The 21,788-nt window shown below is 53.0% G+C and overlaps 1 protein-coding gene across 1 annotated transcript in view; it reads left to right on the forward strand.

The window, feature by feature from the left end:
* Positions 1 to 21,788, forward strand: part of HUWE1 (HECT, UBA and WWE domain containing 1, E3 ubiquitin protein ligase) — a 126,549-nt gene that overhangs the window by 78,166 nt on the left and 26,595 nt on the right. The window contains exons 42-61 of the mRNA XM_015422763.1: positions 1,496 to 1,644; positions 2,537 to 2,603; positions 3,779 to 3,993; positions 4,208 to 4,419; positions 5,867 to 6,049; positions 6,346 to 6,518; positions 6,738 to 6,886; positions 7,262 to 7,337; positions 10,761 to 10,859; positions 13,683 to 13,816; positions 14,170 to 14,341; positions 14,661 to 14,889; positions 15,922 to 16,100; positions 17,162 to 17,251; positions 17,344 to 17,495; positions 18,166 to 18,211; positions 19,250 to 19,525; positions 20,894 to 21,155; positions 21,244 to 21,377; positions 21,489 to 21,709. Coding sequence (XP_015278249.1) covers positions 1,496 to 1,644; positions 2,537 to 2,603; positions 3,779 to 3,993; positions 4,208 to 4,419; positions 5,867 to 6,049; positions 6,346 to 6,518; positions 6,738 to 6,886; positions 7,262 to 7,337; positions 10,761 to 10,859; positions 13,683 to 13,816; positions 14,170 to 14,341; positions 14,661 to 14,889; positions 15,922 to 16,100; positions 17,162 to 17,251; positions 17,344 to 17,495; positions 18,166 to 18,211; positions 19,250 to 19,525; positions 20,894 to 21,155; positions 21,244 to 21,377; positions 21,489 to 21,709 — 3,218 coding nt within the window. The remainder of the gene's footprint in view (positions 1 to 1,495; positions 1,645 to 2,536; positions 2,604 to 3,778; positions 3,994 to 4,207; positions 4,420 to 5,866; positions 6,050 to 6,345; positions 6,519 to 6,737; positions 6,887 to 7,261; positions 7,338 to 10,760; positions 10,860 to 13,682; positions 13,817 to 14,169; positions 14,342 to 14,660; positions 14,890 to 15,921; positions 16,101 to 17,161; positions 17,252 to 17,343; positions 17,496 to 18,165; positions 18,212 to 19,249; positions 19,526 to 20,893; positions 21,156 to 21,243; positions 21,378 to 21,488; positions 21,710 to 21,788) is intronic.

Here is a 21,788-nt window from a genome sequence, read left to right on the forward strand (position 1 = left end):
GGGACCCTGAGGGCGTGGGGGGGGGGGGTTGCCCTCTTTGGGCATAGAGCGTTGGTCACTGGGGTGGTGGAGTTATTTGTGAATGTCTTGCATTGTGCAAGGGGTTGGAGTTAGATGACCCTGAAAGGTCCCTTCCAGCTCTCTGACTCTATGACTCTACCCTATGAGTTTAAGAACCTCTGACTGGTGAGGTCTCCGTGTCTTTTGGCTCCCCACCCCCGATTCGCAACTTACCCTTAGTCCTTGCTGTACTGTTTTCCAGCCTGCCTGGGTAAGTGGAAATAGAATTTCCAGTCTTCAAGTTGGGTAAAAATCTGAGTTCTGTTTTTTTAGTCTATCCCAGGGGTTCCCAGACTTTCTGAGCCTAGGGGCACCTTTTGGGATTCTGATGCGGGAAGGTTTGTGCAACCGCAGGAGGCAGAGCCACACAGAAGAAACCCAAGAGCAGGGGAGAAGAGGGGTTATTTGGGAAAAAAAATACCTGTGGAAAGAAGAGTGCAAGAGACTCAAACCGATACTGTGGTGGCAGCTGCTGAAACGTTGTTTTAATTTGCACAGCCAATCAGAAGCCTGGCTGGGAAAGAGCCCCACCTGGTCCCCATCCACGTTCTAAAAACACTTGGTAGGCACCAGGCAAGATGTCAGTGGGCGCCACGTCAGGGATCCCTGGCCTAGGCAATAATATGAAGTTGACAACGTTAAAAAAAGTGGAGGAAGTGTCTCATCTCTCCACTTCCACTTTTCCCCCCCATAGATGTCGACTTCAGATTATCAGCTAGACACAAATCTCAGATTTTTGCCTCGCTTGAGGCTTCTATTTTCACTTATTGTCCTGGAAACGAATGCTGCTCGACCTCCTAGTTTTGACACCCTTTGACCTAGACGATACCAGTACCATGAAACATTTAATCGGCCACCTTTGCCTTATTCTTTCACTGTTCCGATAGCAGGACAGAGTTCATGCTTCCTGTAATTAAGCGTGTATCAGTTTGGACTTCCTGTATGAAATTTCCTCTCGAAACGAGTGTTCCAATTTAATGATAATACAGCTACCGCAAGCTCTTTTTTAAATGGAACTTTAAAAAAAGGTAATTGCATCTCAATGCAGTACCAGTAAAAGAAAAGATTCTTGGCCTTTCCACGTAGACTCAGAAACCTTCCCGGAGCCAGAGTGCGCTCTTTGGGCTAGATATTCTAGTGGTACGGCGCCTCGGCTGTCCGAGTCATGCACCTACGCAGTTCTTTGACCTTTATAAGATTTCTCTTTGGCACTCTCTTTTGGTTCGGCAGCCTGCCCCCCAAATGCAGTGAGGACAGCTTGTTCTGGAACCCAATATTAACCCCTTCGCCCTTCCTTTGAAAAACTTCTAATGAAGTGCAGTGTTTTTCAGCAAGGCATGGTGTCTAGGAAACGGGGTATTTTTCCTGCATAGTCACAGCTCCCTGAAACAGATCAGTGCAAACAACCGTTGTGCTCTCCTTTCCCCTCCCACAGCAGCAGAAAAGTCAGAGCCTAAGGTGACTACTGTCAACCAGGAGGTGAGCCAGATCCTGCAAGACATGGGCGACGACGTGTACCAGCAGTACCGGTCTTTGACCCGTCAGGGCAGCGACTTTGACTCCCAGACCGGCTTCGGCATCAACGTGAGTCTCTCTGGGCTACTTCTGCAGCCACTCCCCTGCATCTGGCCCTGTTCCTTCTGGAGCAGCTGGTAAATCTGTACTGTCTCTCTTTAAAGAACAGAAGTCTGCGAGATCCATGGCTCTTGATGTTCACTATTTAGCCCTCTGAGAAATCGCCCCTTTTAGAAAGCCCTTCATTTGCACAGTCCAGAGCTGTACTAGTCTGAGCTTGTGGAATGGCAGTCCGTGACATAGTTCTGATACTTGTAGTGTCTTTCCCTTTCCCATTAACTGTACTGGTAACCCGTCTTTTCTCCCCAGTGTGGAACCAAGGTGGCTTACATAATTCTCCTGTCTTCCATTTAATCCTCACAACAACTCTGTGAGGTAGGGAGGGGCTGAGAGGGCAGGACTGGCCCAAGATCACCCAGCAAGCTTCCGCGGCACATGTCGGGAGTCAAACCCTGGTCTCCCACATACTTGTCTGACACGCTTAGCCACGACAACACACTGGCTCTTTGTGTTCGGTTCTCCTTCCTTCCATAGCTGTAAACGGCAACGGAAGCCTGTGGAGTTTGGAATTTTGCAGGGATCCACTGCCCCTGTTGCTTGAGGCCATTTTGAAGTCCTATCCTGCTCATCATGTGTTGTGGTGAAGTGCGCGGACTCTAATCTGGGAGAACCGGGTTTGATTCCCCACTCCTCCCCTTGCAGCTGCTGGTGTGACCTTGGGCAAGCCACAGTTCTGTCGGACCTGTTCTCTCAAGGACGGTTCTCGAAAGAGCTCTCTCAGCCCCACCTACCTCCCAGGGTGTCTGTGGTAGGGAGGGGAAGGGAAAGGAGATTGTCAGCCGCTCTGAGACTCCCGAGTAAAGGGCGGGGTATAAATCCAATCGCTTTTCTTCTTCTCTAGGCTCAGGTTTTTGCAGCCGATAGTGCAGCAACTGAGACGCCCCAGTCTGGGACTCCCCAAGGAGACGGTGAGTGACATCTTCTCCCTTGCACCGAGACCACACTGAGTGGAAGCAGTGCCTTAATGCCTCTCCGTTCTCTTCAATAGAGAACTTTCTCTTGACTTGTAAACAATGTTCCCTCTAATTTTTTTCCCCCTACTGAGCAGAGCAGTTCGCATCCTGAGCAGAATAGAACTGCTGTAATCTTAAAAGGGGCCGCGGGCAGTGCAAGATCCCTCCAGATTGCCGCTGAGCAGGGCTTCCTGTGTCCGGCCGCCCACGCACACAGTCTAGGGCAGGGTTGGCCGGACTTGCTTAACGCAAGAGCCACACAGAATAAACATCAGATGTTTGAGAGCCACAAGGCATGAACAAACATTACACGTTTTAACTGGGAAATAATGCAGATTTGCTTTCTATTAACATTAAATGAGACTGCCTAAAATAATAACAAAAGCGGTAAAAGCAGATATTGACAATGATATTTGTTTGCCCAGTGATATTTGTTTGCTAATGATATTTAGCTTTCCCAGCCGCCCTGCCGGGAGCCGTACAATAGATGTGAAAGGGCCGCATGCGGCTCCCGAGCCACAGTTTGGCCACCCCTGGTTTAGAGGGAACACTGCTTGGAAATAGTAGTCTACGTTTAAAGCCGCCCTCCCCATCACGGCAGCGCCTTCCTGTCCTATCGCCCAGTCTGATTTTGCTTGTTCAGATGGGACTTCTCAGTCATAGAATCATAGAGTTGAAATGGACCTCCAGTGTCATCTAGTCCAACCCCCTGCACAATGTAGGAAATTCACAAATACCTCCCCCCCCCACACACACACACAGCTCCAGTGACCCCTGTTCCCCGCCCAGAAGTTGACAAAAAACCTCCAGGATCCCCGGGCAAACTGGCCTGGAGAAAAATCCCTTCCTGACCCCCAAAGTGGCGATCAGCATTTCCCTGGGTGTGTAAGAAAGGGCCACAAGAACTAAGCAGTGAGGCCACCCTTCCTGCCCTCCCTTCTCGTGATCTGCCTCAGTTCACAGCATCTGCATTGCTGTCAGATGGCCATCTAGTCCCTTCCCAGCATCCCGCAGGGGGAGGCCAAACCAATGCCTTGTTGGCCCTCTCCCACGTGCCGAGCTGGTCCCAACGGCTCTTTGGGCCCAGGAGTTCTTCTGCCAGTTAACCTTTTCTCCCTCCATCCCCGCAGCTTCCACTCCCGAAGACTCAAGGGAAAATAAGAAGGATAAAGAGGGTGACAAGGCGGCAGAGGAGAGCAAGCAGAAGGCCAAGGGGAGCAAGCCGCTCATGCCCACCTCCACCATCCTGCGGCTGCTGGCGGAGCTCGTGCGCTCCTACGTGGGCATCGCTACCTTAATCGCCAACTACAACTACACCGTGGGGCAGTCTGAGCTCATTAAGGAGGTGAGCGGACCCAGCAAAGGGAATTAGCCAAACGGTGTCAAGAAGGCAGAGAATTCTGGTTTCTTTTGTATAAAGGGTGAAGGTTTCTAGTTCCTCTCGTAAGTCTCAAAGGGGCGGGGCAATGGACCTGGGGGGGGGGGTTGGGGGTTTGGCTGTGAAGGAGGGGCCGGGCTTTCTGGACTCGACCCACCCTCTCTTCCTGTCGTCCCCTCAGGACTGCAGCGTGTTGGCCTTCGTTCTGGATCACCTGCTCCCTCACACGCAGAACGCGGAAGACAAAGACACGCCGGCCCTGGCGCGCCTCTTCCTGGCTAGTTTGGCCGCAGCAGGCAGCGGCACGGATGCCCAGGTGGCTCTGGTCAACGAGGTGAAGGCAGCCCTGGGCCGCGCTCTGGCCATGTCGGAGAGCACCGAGAAGCATGCCAGGTGAGGATTGGGGGGAGGGGGAGGCATTTTCTGATTGGGGTGACGGCTGTGCCCCCTCTAGTTCTGATCAGGGCTCCCCAGTGTGGTGCCCGCCAACCCCTCTCCTGGTGCTCGCCGGTTGTTTTCAAAAAGCGGGCGGGGAAAGATGGGGCTTCTGTTTGGCTGTGCAGATTGGAAGGTATCTTGTTTAACAGCACCTGTCTGAAATGAGTTCCTATTAATTGTATATCAACTCCCTGATATTTGTGGTTGGCTCCACCTCCTGTGGCGGCCGCTTTGTGTGCAAGAATCCCAGAGGGCCCGCAGGCTCAAATAGGTTGGGGGGGGGGGATGGACCCTTACTCTAGATCAGAGGTGTCAGACTCATTTGTTAGGAGGGCCAGATCTGACACAAGTGCCACCTTGCTGGGCCAGGCCATGTGAGCCATCAGTACATGAGATATAAACTTTATAAAGGACACAGGCAAACCCAATGAACGATACTATTTTTTACTCCAAATACAAACGCGGTAAAACATTAACACTCTTTACAATATTTCCTCAAAGTATCTCCCTGATGCCCACCCTCCCACTTCTGCCACCTGTTACTCATTAGCACTGGGATGGTAGATGGACATAATGCACAGCCTCTGTCCTCCGGCAGGAAAGGTAATCAGTTGCTCGCGGGCCGCATTGGAGCCCTGGATGGGCCAGTTCCGGCCTGCAGACCTTATGTTTGACCCCCCTACTCTAGATCAGGGGTGTCAAACATGCAGCCCGGGGGCCGGATGAGGCCCCCGGAGGGCTTCTATCAGGCCTGCAGTGGAACTGGCTGTCTCCTGCTTCTTCTTCCAGTTCTGCTGCTGCTGCGTCATTGTAGGTTTGCAGCTTACAGATACCTGAACAGCATACTCAAGATTGCAACGGCACAGACATTTTGATGCAATAATTCAGAGCAAGAGGTGTCAGTTATCAGACACTATTAAATAAACAAAATATTGCAAGAGTGCTGATGTTTTAAGCATGTTTTTATTGTAAGTTTAAAAAAAACACCTTTGTGTTTGTGTCCTTTATAAAGTTTATATCTCTGCCACCTGGCATTACATTTTATGGCACACATGGCCCGGCCCCACAAGGTCTCATTTATGTCAGATCCGGCCCTCATAACCAATGAGTTCGATGCCCCTGCTCTAGATCACTGGGAATCTACACTGACACTTGATTTTGTTGGTCTCCCTTGGGGGGCTACTGCCAGACTGAGTTCTCAGCATCAGATTGCATGTGCAGTCCTTTCCAAAGAGCCAGGATTGCTTGCCGAAGGAAACCCTTTGTCCAGGATATGGTGTGGATAAGAGAGAGAATAGGGCTGCCTATGGGACTGCTCTGGTTAGGCAGTGAGTGGCAGGATGGGCGGGGGATGTGCATGTCACACCTGCCTGTGTTTTAACGGTGCCTCCTCTGACTCCAGGCTGCAGGCTGTCATGTGCATCATCAGCACCATCATGGAGTCGTGCCCCTCCACTTCCAGTTTCTACAGCAGCGCCACCGCCAAGACGCAGCACAACGGCATGAACAACATCATTCGCCTCTTCCTCAAGAAGGGGCTGGTCAGCGACCTGGCCAGAGTGCCTCACAGCCTCGATCTCTCCAGGTGCTGGGCTTATTCCGTAAAGAGTCAGGGCTCCTCAGAACACGGACGGTGAAGGGGGCAGAGGGTCCAGCGGTTCTGTTGGGAGCTGGGTCTGTTGGGACCTGTGTCTCTTGCAGAGCAAAACTAAATCTCATCGCATAGAGGCAGCTAGAATATGAAACCCTTCCCATCGCTTTGTGAGTTTCTCATTCCTCGATCCCAGCTAGAACTAACTCTGTAATGACTCGTCCTTGCTCTTAAAGCTATTCTTGACAGATCTGGGAGCTCACTGTTCATGTGCCTTCTTTCCACAAAAGTCCCAACATGGCCAACACGGTGAACGCCGCCTTGAAGCCCCTGGAGACGCTGTCGCGGATTGTCAACCAGCCCAGCAGTCTCTTCGGCAGCAAGAGCGCCTCGAGCAAGAGCAAGGCGGAGCAGGACGCTCAGGGAGCAGTGCAAGATGCTAACAGTGGCCAGCAAGACGCAGGTATGTGTGGCTTCCATTAGCGCAAGGGCCATCGTTCTCAGCTGGTGCACCTCTTCAGCACCTCAGCCGAGCTTGTCCGCACCGGCCTCCTCCCGACTTCCCTCGCTAGGAATCTCTCCTGACTTGGCTCTCCGCTCCCAGCGTCCTCCAAGTCAGGTTCTCCCTGGATGACCTGTGGGAGGTCATTACTAAGGAGGGCTCGGCCCTTGTGGCTTGCAGGAGAAAGTGGAGAAGCAGAGGCCCCCGAGGAGGACCACGACGTCGCCCAGGCCGAGGTAACAGATGGTGACATCATGGACGGTGAAGCAGAGAGTGATGCCGTGGTGATTGCCGGGCAGCCAGAGGTGTTGAGCACGCAGGAGATGCAGGTATAGGGGGTGACTTGCAGTGTGTGTGTGTGTGTGTCAAACACAGGTGTGGGCAGGATGCAGGTCCCGTGGGCACCAGGGGTCACTCCTGTTCCTGCTCGTTTTGCCCCATGTGGCAGTTTGTTTGGTGCCCGCCTGCAAAGGGGAACATGAGTGGAAGTTGGACCTGAGCTCTCTTCCAAATGACTCAAAAATCTCAGCCTGCTTGTTTAGTTTGGGGCGAGCTCAAATAATGTTTGCTAGCTCCACTGACGATGCGTTATTGGGGGCTGGGGGCAGAGCCAGAATGGGAGGTCACCGGAACTCAGGGCCAGGGCCAGGGTTCGCAGTGCAGAGGGTCCGACCTCACGCATGTGCCCGTCTTTATGCCGTTAGGTGGAAAACGAGCTGGAGGACCTGATAGACGAACTGTTGGAGCGAGACGGCGGCTCGGGGAACAGCACCATCATCGGTGAGTGCCGGGTTCCGGCGTCTAGGTTCAGTTCCTTTCTTCCCGCGAGTGAGCGCTGGAGACGAGGTCTTTGTCCTCCTTTGCACCTGGAGGCAATCCTACCTCGGTCACTCGGTAGAAATGGTCCGCTGTTCTCTGCCATTCAGCTGCCGTTACTCTCTTCTGCATGGCTTTGGGCACCGTGCCCTGCCGGACGTTTGCGTGCGGGTAAAATGCCCCCAAGTCACGGCCCACTCATGGCAACCCCGTAAGAGTTCCAAGGCAGGAGACAAACAGAGGTGGTTTGCCCTTGCCTGGCTCTCCGCCGCTCCCCTGGACTTCCGTGGTGGTCTCCCCTCCAAATACTAACCGGAACCAGCCCAGCTTAGTTTCCGAGATCTGAAGAGATCAGGCTAGTCTGGGCCACACAGATAAGGGGAGACTTGTACTGGTGCTGCTTTTAGAAGGGCTCTTGAGAGCCAGTTTGGTGTAGTGGTTAAGTGTGCGGACTCTAGTCTGGGAGGGACCGGGTTTGATTCCCCCACTCCTCCACTTGCACCTGGCTGGATGACCTTGGGCAAGCCGTAGTTCTGATAAGAGCTGTCCTTGAAAAAGAGCAGTTTCTGTCAAGCCCCACCTACCTCACGGGGTGTCTGTTTTGGGGAGGGGAAGGGGAAAGGAGTTTGTAAGCCGCTCTGAGACTTCTAGTGAAGGGCGGAGTATAAATCCAGTGTCCTCTTCTTCTTCTTCAACTCATGGGCAAAGGTGCGGGGGGGGGGATGGTTTCTCATCGTGCCTTCACGGCACTCATCGTTGCTTAGTGAGGTTAAGGCACACGGCTTCTTATAATGGGGCCCCTTCTACGGTCAGGAGGACCCAAAGCCTGGTGGATCCAGGTGGCTTCCCGACAGCTTCAGAGTCTCTTACTGGCATGTCTGGTGTTTCTGTCCAGGTCAAACAGATCTCAGGACCTGGGCGATGACATCCTTCCGGAGAATCCGCTGCAGACTGCAGTCAGCTCGCGGGCTTCTTGACCGGAGTCCGTTGGGGACAAGAGTGCAGGCGGAAGCAGGTTCATGAAAACAGGAATGAGCATAGGCTAGAGTATACTCCATTGCTCAGTGGTGGAAAATGCCATCAAGTCAGAGCTGACTTGAGGCAACCTGGTAAGGGTTTCCAAGGCAAGAGACGTTCAGAGGTGGCTTTTGCCCTTCCCGCCTCTGCATCACACCCCTGGTCTTCCTTAGAAGGTCTCCCGTCCAAGTACTCACCAGGGCCAACCCTGCTTAGCTTCCCAGATCTGGCTAGCCTGGGCCGTCGAGGTCAGGGCACTTCTGTGCCTACTCATGGTCTATTACTGCAAATATTCCTTTCCTGCTGTCATTATGTCTCTGCGAAGCCCTCTCTAGCTTTTTCCGAGTCGTGAGAGATCTGTGTCTTGCTGCCTATTGATGGCACGTTGTCCCTGGCAAGGCAGTTTTACTTGCACTCTTAGGACCTAAACTGGAAGGTACATATTATTTCCAGTGTATAAAACTGTTTCTGACACAAGGCCCAGGTATATTTGTGGCCCTGAATAGAAACCTTTTGGTGTGTCATCCAATTCCTTATTGGAACATTCCAATTTTGGTCCCATTTTGTTTATCGTTTATTGCCTTACATGTGTTACAGGTGTATTGTGTACTATTTGAAGAATGCTTTTGTGAGCTGAAATGCGTCAGGTCATACACTGTCCTTTTTTTGCGTATTTGTGACTTTGAACATTTGATGAGGCTTTATTTGGGCCCCTACAAGGTTTTTATATGGCTTTGTAATAAACACTCTTTTATGTACTTAATGTCTTTTAACTTTTGGCCCTCAATAAGTTTTCTAAACTTCCTTTGGAGGTTTGACCCCCCGATCTGAGCCACTGTGGCCTCTTTGCATGACATTTCTCGGATAAAATAGCTTGCGTCTGCTAGGAATTGCATCCGTCAGGACCGCACCGTCATAGCAGGCCAGTATGAGGATATCGACAGAGCGCAGGCTTGTCGCCGTTGCTTAGACGAGTTGGTGGTTGTGGCCTGAGGCTGCGAAGTGTGTCCAGATATATCAATACCCAACCCTTGTCTGTGTTGCTTGATCTAGTCCAAGGGGCTACCTGGCCGGGTCCAGCAATAGCTGTTGTTTCCTTAAAAGAGGGGAGCTGTCGGATCCCTATTGAAGAAGACCTCTCTGGACCCAAGTGAGCCAAAGAGCTCTGCTGGTGGCAAAATAATCCCCTCTTGGGGTGAAGTACTGTGGCTGAACAAATTTGAGCATCCTTCAGTGAGACTTCCTGCCTCCCTTTCAGTTCCGCTTCCTTCCTGGTTTTGGAACTGAGCCTGGAGAATTGTTGCTGAGGGAGAAATGGGGGAAGGGCAATCCTGTTGAGACGCCTGGTCTTCTCTGCGGCTTTTGGTGGTGTTCAACCACAATATCCTTCTGGACTGGTTGGCTGAAATGGGGTTCAGATGCGTTGCATGCTGATGGGGGGGGCTGTTGGTCAAACCCATTTGTGGTATTTGGGGCTCTGCGATATTCAATCTTACTAGCAGTGCTATTCAACATCTACATGGAACCGCAGGGAGAAATCCTCCGGAGACTCGGGTGTTCTCGGTATTGTGAATGACATTCAACCTCCTTTTCAACTGACTTGGGAGAGGCAGTGGATGTTCTCTGCTGGTTTCTGGAAGTGGTTAACGGAGTGGGTGAGGGCCAGTAAATTAATTTGGTCCTCTGGTTGGCACACACACACATCCTCTCGGGCTACGAACAAACGGGCAGATTTGGGGCTGCTATTGGAATAGTGTTTGCAGAGGGAGGCTCAAATCTTCATTTGTAAACTTTGTCCAGATCAGGCTGGCGCCTGGCCTTTCCTTGAGTGGGCGCCGTTGGATTGCTGCAACACTCTGTGAATTGGGCTACCTCTGAGAAATGATTTGGCAATCTTCAGTCAATTCAAAGCTTTCTGTAGCCTGTCAGGAGGTAACTCTTTCTCCGCCAGCTGCTTGCTGCACTGTTTGGCCTTCCTAACTTTAGGTGCTCCAGCTCAAGGCAAAGACTTTTCCAGTGACTTTGGTTCTAGACTCATGGGGTGGGGGTGGGGTTGCTCCGTCGGGGTTTTGTGTTACATGCTGTATACCGGCTTTCATTTAACACCTCGTGTATATTGTGCTCTGGTACGGTTCACGCTTCTTTTATATGTCGCTGTCAGCTGACCGTTGAACCGTCGTAGGCGCGCGTGCGAGAGGAAGGGTAGAAATCTTTTAAAGGTCCTAAAGCAGCATTTCTTCCGAATCATGACGGGTGCCTGTAGAAGGGACAGCCGATGTAGGCAGTTGGGGGGGGGGGCAGCCTGTCACAGAGAAGGTCGTCTGCCCATAAATTTGCTAAATCTTTTGTCGTGCTCTTCTGTCCTTCCAGTGGGCCGAAGTGGAGAGGATGAGTCTCAGGAGGACGTGTTGATGGATGAGGCACCTCCCAGTCTGAGCCAAGCGTCCACCTTGCAGGCCAACAGGGAAGGTGAGGCATCGCCTGAGGTGTGAACATGAAGGCACTAGGACAGCGATTCCCAGCGAGGTGCCCATGGGGGGGGCATGTCAGTGTGTTTCTTGGCAACTACTTCCTCAGAGCAGGGAGCCGGTCCATCCTCTACCTGTCCTTCCTGTCTGGAGGAAAGCCATTTGGAAAGAGCTGCCTCCGTCTCTGGAGGAAGCTTGGTTTGGAGCCTCTTAATGGTTTGTCAGTTTCCCCAGTGTTTTGCATGGCCCCGAATAGAAACCTTTTGGTGTGTTATCCAGTCCCATTTTGTTTATCGTTTATTGCCTTACATGTGTTACAGGTGTATTGTGTACTATTTGAAGAATGCTTTTGTGAGCTGAAATGCGTCAGGTCATACACTGTCCTTTTTTTGCGTATTTGTGACTTTGAACATTTGATGAGGCTTTATTTGGGCCCCTACAAGGTTTTTATATGGCTTTGTAATAAACACTCTTTTGTGTACTTAATGTCTTTTAACTTTTGGCCCTCAATAAGTTTTCTAAACTTCCTTTGGAGGTTTGACCCCCCGATCTGAGCCACTGTGGCCTCTTTGCATGACATTTCTCGGATAAAATAGCTTGCGTCTGCTAGGAATTGCATCCGTCAGGACCGCACCGTCATAGCAGGCCAGTATGAGGATATCGACAGAGCGCAGGCTTGTCGCCGTTGCTTAGACGAGTTGGTGGTTGTGGCCTGAGGCTGCGAAGTGTGTCCAGATATATCAATACCCAACCCTTGTCTGTGTTGCTTGATCTAGTCCAAGGGGCTACCTGGCCGGGTCCAGCAATAGCTGTTGTTTCCTTAAAAGAAGGGAGCTGTCGGATGCCTATTGAAGAAGACCTCTCTGGACCCAAGTGAGCCAAAGAGCTCTGCTGGTGGCAAAATAATCCCCTCTTGGGGTGAAGTGCTTGAACGTGTAGTGGCTGAACAAATTTGAGCATCCTTCGGTGAGACTTCCTGCCTCCATTTCGGTTCCACTTCCTTCCTGGTTTTGGAACTGAGCCTGGAGAATTGTTGCTGAGGGAGAAATGGGGGAAGGGCAATCCTGTTGAGACGCCTAGTCTTCTCTGCGGCTTTTGGTGGTGTTCAACCACAATATCCTTCTGGACTGGTTGGCTGAAATGGGGTTCAGATGCGTTGCATGCTGATGGGGGGGGCTGTTGGTCAAACCCATTTGTGGTATTTGGGGCTCTGCGATATTCCGTCTTACTAGCAGTGCTATTCAACATCTACATGGAACCGCAGGGAGAAATCCTCCGGAGACTCGGGTGTTCTCGATATTGTGAATGACATTCAACTCCTCCTTTTCAGCTGACTTGGGAGAGGCAGTGGATGATCTTCTTCGTGGTCTCTGTGCTTCACACCAATGGGTTTAGTGCGCCTGCGCTGACCCGACCAGTAGAGAGACCAGTAGAGAGGCTACGAACAAACGGGCAGACTTGGGGCTGCTATTGGAGTAGTATTTGCAGAGGGAGGCTCGAATCTTCATTTGAAAACTTTGTCCAGATCCGGCTGGCGCCCGGCCTTTCCTTGAATGGCAGGATCGGGCCGTGGGCCGCCGTTGGATTGCTGCAACACTCTGTGAATTGGGCTACCTCTGAGAAATAATTTGGCAATCTTCAGTCGATACAAAGCTCTCTGTAGCCTTCTCTGCAGTAGGGAACTCTTTCTCCACCAGCTGCTTGCTGTGTCGTTTGGCCTTCCTAACTTTAGGTGCTCCAGCTCAAGGCAAAGACTTTTCCAGTGACTTTGGTTCTCGACTCATGGGGTGGGGGTGGGGTTGCTCCGTCGGGGTTTTGTGTTACATGCTGTATACCGGCTTTCATTTAACACCTCGTATATATTGTGCTCTGGTACGGTTCCCGCTTCTTTTATTTGTCGCCGTCAGCTGACCGTTGAACTGTCGTAGGCGCGCATGCGAGAGGAAGGGTAGAAATCTTTTAAAGGTCCTAAAGCAGCATTTCTTCCGAATCATGACGGGTGCCTGTAGAAGGGACAGCCGATGTAGGCAGTTGGGGGGGGGGGCAGCCTGTCACAGAGAAGGTCGTCTGCCCATAAATTTGCTAAATCTTTTGTCGTGCTCTTCTGTCCTTCCAGTGGGCCGAAGTGGAGAGGATGAGTCTCAGGAGGACGTGTTGATGGATGAGGCACCTCCCAGTCTGAGCCAAGCGTCCACCTTGCAGGCCAACAGGGAAGGTGAGCCATCGCCTGAGGTGTGAACATGAAGCCACTAGGACAGCGATTCCCAACGAGGTGCCCATGGGGGGGGGCGTCAGTGTGTTTCCTGGCAACCGCTTCCTCAGAGCAGGGGGCCGGTCCATCCTCTACCTGTCCTCCACTTCACTGGAGTAGGAAGTGCTTTAGCCGACCTCGTCCTGTCTGGAGGAAGCAGCCATTTGGAAAGAGCCGCCTCCGTCTCTGGAGGAAGCTTGGCTTGGAGCTTCTTGATGGTTTGTCAGTTTCCCCAGTGTTTTGCACTTGCTTCCACCGTTGAGGTCATTTTATTGTGGGGCGCCCCCCTAACTTGTCACAAAACTCCAAAAGTCCCTCATGGGTTCAACTAAGCTAGGGACCCCAGCCCTAGGAAAAGTGTGTCCAGTGATCCTTAAAGCAGGAGAGTGACGTAGCAAAGATGGTAACAGCCCTGGGCTCCCTCAAAAGAGGGATTTCTGAGTCTCAGTTGCCTCTGACGTCTCCCATCTGGAATGTTCGATGGGGAGTCTGGCTCAGAAGAGAACCAGAAGGACTGTGGCTCAAACTCTCCGTAGCCGCCTCACCTGACCTGCACCCTCCCATCCGCTGCAGATTCTATGAACATCTTGGATCCTGAGGACGAAGAGGAACACACTCAGGAGGAAGACAGCAGTGGCAGCAATGAGGATGAAGACGACAGCCAGGATGAGGAAGAGGAGGAGGAGGAGGAAGACGAAGATGACCAGGTGAAGGCACTGGAGGAGGACTAGCACGGAAGGCTCACTGTGGGGGGTTTTCTCACCTTTGCAGGGCTCTCAGTAGGAAAGCCTGGCGCAGAGTGGCAGGGGAGAGCGGTGAGCGTCCGTGGTGGCAGATTGTCTGGGTGACAGGAGCATTTGGTGTGAAGAACCTTGGATGGCTGGGTTTGGTTTGTGTGGCTGGTGAGAATCAGAATTTTCCTTGATTGAGTCCCAGGCCGTAGGTAGAGAGAGAAAGAGAGAGCGCACACGAAGTGGGTAGAGTTGGCAGAGTTCCGGGCTCTTGATTTCTAAAAGGCGTGAATTTGCTTACCCTCGGGTGTGGCACTCCCTGTCTCTAGGACGACGAAGAAGGTGAGGAAGGTGAAGAGGAGGAGGATGACGACGATGGCTCTGAGATGGAATTAGATGAAGATTACCCTGACATGAATGCCTCCCCACTGGTGCGTTTTGAGCGCTTTGACCGGGAAGATGACCTCATCATAGAGTTTGACAACATGTTCTCCAGTGCCAGTAAGAACTCTGAGATCTGGGAGTCCTAGGACATGGGTGGCGTCCGAACAGCTGAGGCTGTGTGGGCTGGGAACAGGAGGTTGCGCTCTTTTCCCAGACAGACGTAGATTTAGGAGGCCGGATGGCTAAATTCTGTCAACTACAGAGTACCATTTTGTTTGCAGCATCTCTCTGGGCAGACCCCAGCGTTGCAGTTTGCGACCATGGCCCTGCTTTACCTTGGGTCGGTTAGTTTTTGTCCCATTCAGAGCAATGATCGGTTTGTGCTGCTCCACAGACCCCGCCTTAATCTTCTAACTTCTCCAATCTCTCTTCGCAGCGGATATTCCCCCGTCACCTGGCAACATTCCCGCCACTCACCCACTCATGGTACGGCACGCCGACCACAGCTCCTTGACCTTGGGCAGCGGCTCCTCTACTACCCGCTTGGCACAGGGCATCGGTCGCAGCCAGAGGACGCTTCGGCAACTGACGGCTAACACCGGCCACACTATCCATGTGCATTATCCCGGCACCCGACAGCCCAACCCGCCTCTCATCTTACAGAGGTGAGGCTAAGGAAGGGGCCGTGACTCGATAGCAGAGCCTCTGCTTGGCATGCGGAAGGTCCCAGGTTCAATCCCCGGCATCTCCAGTTTAAAAAGATCAGGTGGTAGGTAATACGAAAGACTTCCACCTGAGACCCCGGAGAGCTGTTGCCAGTATGAGTATTTAGTTAATTAATTATGCTTATATCCTGTGCTATCCCACAAATGGGTTCAGGGCGGCCCACAGCATATAAAATATACAATAAAATAAGAATGAACATATAATTAAGACCAAATTTAAAACAACCAGAACAAGATGGCAACTAAGACAAAGACAACAACTCCAGAGCAGTCCGTAGTGCCTCTTGCAGTACGTTAGTCAAGTAATAAATTACTGTGGGCAGGGGAGGCTGAGATGGTTGAACGTCCGCTGCGTCAGCCAAAGGCCTGGTGGAGCCGCTCTGTTTCACAGGCTCTGCGGAACTGTAATAAGTCCCGCAGGGCCCTGATCTCAGATGGGACCATGTTCCACCAGGCCGGGGCAGACAAGGCCCCGGCCCTAGTTGAGGCTAAGCCGGACGTCTTTTGGACCAGGGACTACCAGTAGATGTTGATCTGCAGAGCGCAAGGCTCTCCGGGGCACGTATGGGGAGAGACAGTCCTGTAGATATGCTGGCCCCAGGCTGGATAGGGCCTTAAAGCTCAGTGCCATAACCTTGAACCAGATCCGGTACTCAATAGACATTACTGTAGACAATACTGGCACCAGTGGGCCAGTGGTCTGATTCAGTATAAGGCAGCTTCGTGTGCCTTAAGGAGAGGTGACAGAGCATCACGTCTGCCTCAACCTTGTGGATACAGGCAGTGGTTTTTTAAGCCCTCTGGTCCTACAGCTGCCCTCATCGTTACAGCACAGTTTGTTCAGTGTTAAGCAGTGGAGGCTCCCCTTTGACAGTTCTCTGATTGACCTTCTCCTAGGAGCCGCTGTCTCTTTGACTAAGGTGTCCTGACTCCTGATGGTGCTTTTCTAACTGTTGCGCTGTATCCCTTTAGGCTTCTTGGTCCTTCGGCGGCTGCAGACATCCTCCAACTGAGCAGCAGCCTCCCGCTCCAGAGTCGAGGCCGAGCCCGCCTCTTAGTCGGCAACGACGACGTGCACATAATCGCTCGCTCGGACGATGAGCTGCTGGACGACTTCTTCCACGACCAGAGCACAGCTACCAGCCAAGCAGGCAAGTCCTTGTGGCGCCGTGGTGTGGATCGCTGGCGGGGGGCTCTGGTCGCCTTCAGGGCAGAATGAGCAGTTAAATATACCTTAAGATATCTTGTCTCAAATCATTTTTCCGGCAGTAGCTTCAATCTCTTTTCCAAATTATGGGGAGGGGAATATCCAGTTTGAAGTATGTGGCTTGGGTCCCACTGTAAATCTCGAGTGACAGAATGCATTTCTGTTCAGGAGAATGGGACTTCCTCACCTCCCCACTTCCACCACAGCCCAAAATGCTTTCTGAAATTCGACTCCTGGCAGTGAGTCAGAAGTCTGCAGTGGGATGGCAAAAACGATGAAGAATTTCCCAAAACTTGAACATTTATTCCCCCACTGGACGACTTCATAATGCTCACGTGACTTGGAAAGATTTTAAACATTCCCATTCCAGTGGCCCCAGGGACTGATTTACACAAGTGTTGTCATCTCCTGACAGCTTCCTTCTGGGAATGAACGAACCTTAGATTCCACTGCAGATAGGATTCCCACATTTGCCAGGCATGGTCTCAAATGCCATGTTTATCGAAGGAAGGTGGCTCACACAGTCGGCTAACTGGTCAAGCGTTGAGAAATCAGTACAGAGGGGCTGATGGGCAGATCATGAGAGGGAGGGCAGGAAGGGTTGCGTCTGTGCTTAGTTCTTGTGGCCCTTTCTGACACGCCCAGGGAAACGCCGATCACCACTTTGGGGGTCAGGAAGCACATTTTCTCCAGGCCAGTTTGGCCGGGGATCCTGGAGGGTTTTTTTGTCATCTTCTGGGCATGGAACAGCAATCACTGGGTGTGTGTGGGGAGGGGAGGTATTCGTGAATTTCCTGCATTGTGCAGGGGGTTGGACTAGATGGACCCTGGAGGTCCCTTCCAACTCTATGATTCTCTGATAACATGTGGGAACATGTCAGAATGCTCTCGATCCTAGGTGTCGCCAGACTGGCTTGGTCAGTGCCCAGCTGTGTGTGTATCAGTGACAAGATTTTAGTTTGTTGTATGGGCGCATCCAACAATGCCCCCTCTCTTTCTCCGTAGGGACCTTATCGAGCATCCCAACAGCCCTGACCCGCTGGACAGAAGAATGCAAAGTACTAGATGCAGAAAGCATGCATGACTGTGTTTCAGGTGAGCCGATCTTCTGTTTTTGCCCTTCCTTCGTCTGCCACAGTCCTTTCTGTGCTCGGCGGTGTTTCAACCTCTGCATTTTCTCTGCCCAGTGGTGAAAGTTCCCATCATCAATCACCTGGAGGCTCTGAGGGACGAGGAGCTCGAGGAACGCAGGGAGAAGAGGCGCAAGCAGCTGGCCGAGGAGGAGGCCAAGGGGGCGGACAAGGCCAAGGAGACGGAGGACAAGGAGCAGAATGCCCAGGTCGGGAGCCCAACTTGAGCGTCAGCGCTGTCTCGCGACTGCTTGGGGAGCCGTAGATATGTGTAGGTGGGGCTGTGAATAGCAAACCCACAACTCGTAATGAGAATACCGCCAGACAAGCCTTGAACGCGAATCTTCTGAAGGAGGGATGGGAAACGCTTTTTGCTTAGGCGCCACATTGCCAGTTTAGAGTTCGGCCAAGTGGCCAGACTTGGGGTGTGGGGTGGAGGTCCCCTGGAGTCTGCACAGGCTGTCTTGTCCTGGCTCCCTTGCCCGCCCACCGCACAGAAGTCCTCGTTCTGCAAGCAGAGATGGATTGGAGGGGGGGGGGGCTGCCAGAAGTGCTCCGGGTGGGGACAAAATCCCGTCTGCCAATTTCTGGCTGTCCCTTTTTACACCCTGGCCCCCCCGGACGCAGTTGTTGCTTCCGTTCTTCCAGAACGTCCTGGTCGACTTAGCTTCACGAAGTTGTATGGCTTGATTAATGGGCAGTGGAGGCGAGTTGTGGAGCCGCAGGCCGAAATGGTAGACGGTTTTGCTGTTCAGCAAAAAAAATCAGCAGGCCTCGAGGGGAGGGGTTCACTCGGCAGCCTAGCTGGGTCTTCATCTCAGCCTGGGCTTGAGTTGGGCTAATCGTGGATCACTCTGATTTTGTTCCTCGCCTCTGCAGGGGCCGGTACCCCAGGCGAACGGTTCTGCTGAGCAAAACCTCCCAGGTAACTCGTTGCTTGCCGGATATCCGCTTGGTGTCTTCTCTCCCCCCTCCCCCCCACCTAGCAAGATGCCGACGTCGTTCTCCGACCTCCTGGGATGAGGTAGTAGATTGTATAGTTTTAGGGTCATACCCGGTCTTGGAGATAACTATACAGTCTACTGTCTTTCCCGTGGGGATTCCCAGTTCTTCGTGCCGGCGGCACTGCCTACCCGGAAGAAGAGGAGAGAAACCGCTGCGAAGGGGACATCTAGCTCCGAGAGGGAAAGGGGCACAGAGCTGGGAATGGAACTTGGAAACCGACACCCCAGTGTCAGGACACGAGAGAGCTGCATGTCTCCGTCCGTGGATGCGGGAGGTCCTGGGGAATTATAGGCTTGGACAAAAAGGGTTCCTTTGTTCTTGGAGAGAGGGTGGCCAGTCTTGGTGTTCTCAGTCAGTAAAGGAAGGGATCTTGTGAGCGAGTTGCTCCTCAACTTACTCCAGTGGTTGGGCTGTGCAAATTTAAGTGGAGTTGTTAGGGGGGGGGGGTGTCACATTTTCCCAGCATCAGAAGCCCCACCATTCTGCAGTGTCAGAGCTCCTTCCATCCTAGAATTCTTGCACCCTCCCACTCCCAAGATCAGGCAGTTAAGGTGGGAAGGGAAGCCGGGCTGTGAACCGCTGTGCTGATCCCCCTCGACTCGGTCCGGATCCAGGCACCTGGATTCAAGGCGGAGGTCTCCAGTGGGGGAGGTGTCTCCGTTGCTCCTGCTGAGGTGAGGTAGTAAGTTGTATTGTTGTGGGGTAGGGATTTGTGCCCCAAATCAGAGATAACTATACAACTTACTACTTTCCCCAGCTGGGGTGAAGTGCCCAGGATTTGGGGTGGGTGGGGAGAGACTTCTTCACGTGCCTAGCTCTCAGCTGACATTGGGGCGGGGGGGGGAGGTAGAGCTCTGTTCTGCCGACAGGGCGAAGCCAAGGCCCTGCTCGGAAACCCCTTCCACCGCCCAAGCGGCCTCGGGGTTTCAGCGCCCTCCCTCCCTCTCTTGGCTCCCAGATGGTGCCGCCCACCCGGATGGCTATCCCGCGGCCCCGACTGCCGCCGAAGACCCCTCCGCCGGCCCCAAGCAGACCCTGGTCACTCTGGAGAGCCCGCAGCAGCCGGCGGCGGCAACAGGGGCAGGAGAGCTCCCCGCTGAGCTGGTGGGGCAGTCCAGCGCCCAGGCTTCTGGGCAGCTGCTGATGCCCGTGGAGCAGGAGGACTCGGGCCCCGGGAGGCCAAGCGCGGACGCTGAGGCCACGCAGATGGAGCTTTCTCCCGCCCCCACCATCAGTAAGTGGCCTCAGGTGTCACCCCTCCCCCCAGCAGGCCTCAAGAAACCCCCACCCCACGTCTGGCTGCGCGTTAGTTTGTTCTGATTCAGACTTTCTCATTTCCAAGCCTTGTGTAGAAAGAAGTCTGTGATGGTGCTGCATTAACTGAAATGCCGGGGAATGAGCTAAATGTTGTCCACCCCCAACACCTGCCGTGTTTTGGCCATCAGAATCTAGCCCAGATTTTTTAAAAGACAGTTTCCTTGTGGAGATTTAAATTGAAATTTGAGGCTCATAAGAAACAGGAGGTGCCGGGTTAGGCCATTTGTCCATTCGGCTCAGTATTCTCTCTCGACCCTATTAACTGGCAGTTTCTCCCGCCTGCTAACTCCTTAGCTTGTTGTTGTTCTATTTCATTTATACCCTGCGTTTCTCCACCATGGCCCCAAGTGGCTGATATCATTCTCCACTCCTCCATTTTTGTCTTCACGACAACCCTGTGAGGTAGGTTAAGCTGAGTCCGTGTGACTGGCCCAGGGTCACCCAACGAGCTTCCGTGGCACAGTGAGGATTTCAACTTGCGTCTCCCGACTCCTAGGCAGATAACTCCAGCCACTACAACACCCTGGCTCCACGCATGGTGTTGTAACCCAGAAAAGAAGCTATCCCACTTTGCATTGGAACACAGGCCCAGTTCGGCCTTACGATCGAAACCAGGGGTGGCCAAACTTGTTAAGAGCCACGTAGAACAAACATCAGATGTCTCGGAGCCACAAGACATGGACAAATATCACACACACGTTTTTATTGAAAAATGTGGAAATTTGCATTTCATTAACATTAAATGAGACTGCCAGACATAAGAACAAAACCGGTTATTGATAATGATATTTATTTGTCCAATGATATTTATTTGTTTACTAATAATATTTTGTCTAAGAGAAAGAGAGGTGGAAAGAAAGAAAACAGAGGGGAAGGAGGGAGAGGTGGAAAGACAGCAACTTTAACTTTAAATGCATCCTCCAAGACCTTCCCACGCTGGCTGGCTTGGCTGGGGGGGGCCACGCCTCCCCTTCGCTTCCCCAGCCGCCCTGCCGGGAGCTGCACAATATGTGTGAAGGAGCCTCATGTGGCTCCCGAGCCACAGTTTGGCCACCCCTATCCAAACTTTGGCCGGAAACAGATTTTGTATCAAGACTATCAGATCCTTAAGCAGTGTCTTCTACCACTCTATTTCTTGGAAAGGGTTTCTTAAAAAAAACCCACACACAAACAAACCAGAAAGGCGGCATGTGGCCATTTGTGCATCGGAGAACTAGGTTCTGTCCTGCTGTGACTCTGCGAGTAGGCTCCCCCACCCCCCAAACATCATTTCCTGTCCCCCCAGCTTCCCTGTCCCCCGAGCGGGCCGAAGATTCCGATGCCTTAACCGCCGTCAGCAGCCAGCTGGAGGGCTCGCCCATGGATACCAGCAGCCTGGCCTCGTGCAACCTCGAAGAAGGCGGCGGCGAAGGCGGCGGTGGCGGTGGCACGGAGCAGGTGGGGGGCTCTGGCCCTGTCACGGCAGCAGCTGACGCGGCCCAGCAAGGTCCCAACGCCCAGGCCGTTCGGGAGGGCCAGCCTGACCCCAGCCAGCAGGCGGAGGACGGGTAAGAACCAAAGCGCAGGTCCAGCCGGCGGCCGACACGCCCGCCAGAGCAGCCTGAACTAACGCTTGCCGCTTCTTGCTCCCCCCAGCTCCCCACCCGCCTCCTCGTCCGAGAGCTCCTCCACCAGGGACTCGGCTGTGGCCCTCTCGGGAGCCGATTCCCGAGGCATCTTGGAAGAGCCGCTGCCCTCCACCAGCAGTGAGGAGGAGGATCCCTTGGCAGGTAAACGCCGAAAGAGCGCTTTAAACCAGGAGGCTATCAATGACAGCATTCATCATTCAGGTCCTCTCCCCTGGAGGCAACGGCTGTGCCTAATGTTTTGGCTTTCCGTAGGGATAAACCTCCCCGAGGGCGTCGACCCGTCCTTTCTGGCCGCGTTGCCCGACGACATCCGGCGCGAGGTGTTGCAGAACCAGCTGGGGATCCGGCCTCCTGCTCGGACTGTTCCGACCACTGCGGCCACTACTCCGACCCCGCCTGTGGTGGGCAACCCGGGTGTGACAGAGGTCAGTCCGGAGTTCCTGGCCGCGCTGCCTCCAGCAATCCAGGAGGAGGTAAGTTGCACCGTCAAAGCAACATAAAGTTCAGAGCATGCAGTTGTGCCACACAACAGGTTACCCTGCCCCCCCCCCC

This window comes from Gekko japonicus, unplaced genomic scaffold (assembly GCF_001447785.1).
Source record: "Gekko japonicus isolate JY-2015 unplaced genomic scaffold, Gekko_japonicus_V1.1 scaffold3302, whole genome shotgun sequence".
Classification (NCBI taxonomy): domain Eukaryota; kingdom Metazoa; phylum Chordata; class Lepidosauria; order Squamata; family Gekkonidae; genus Gekko; species Gekko japonicus.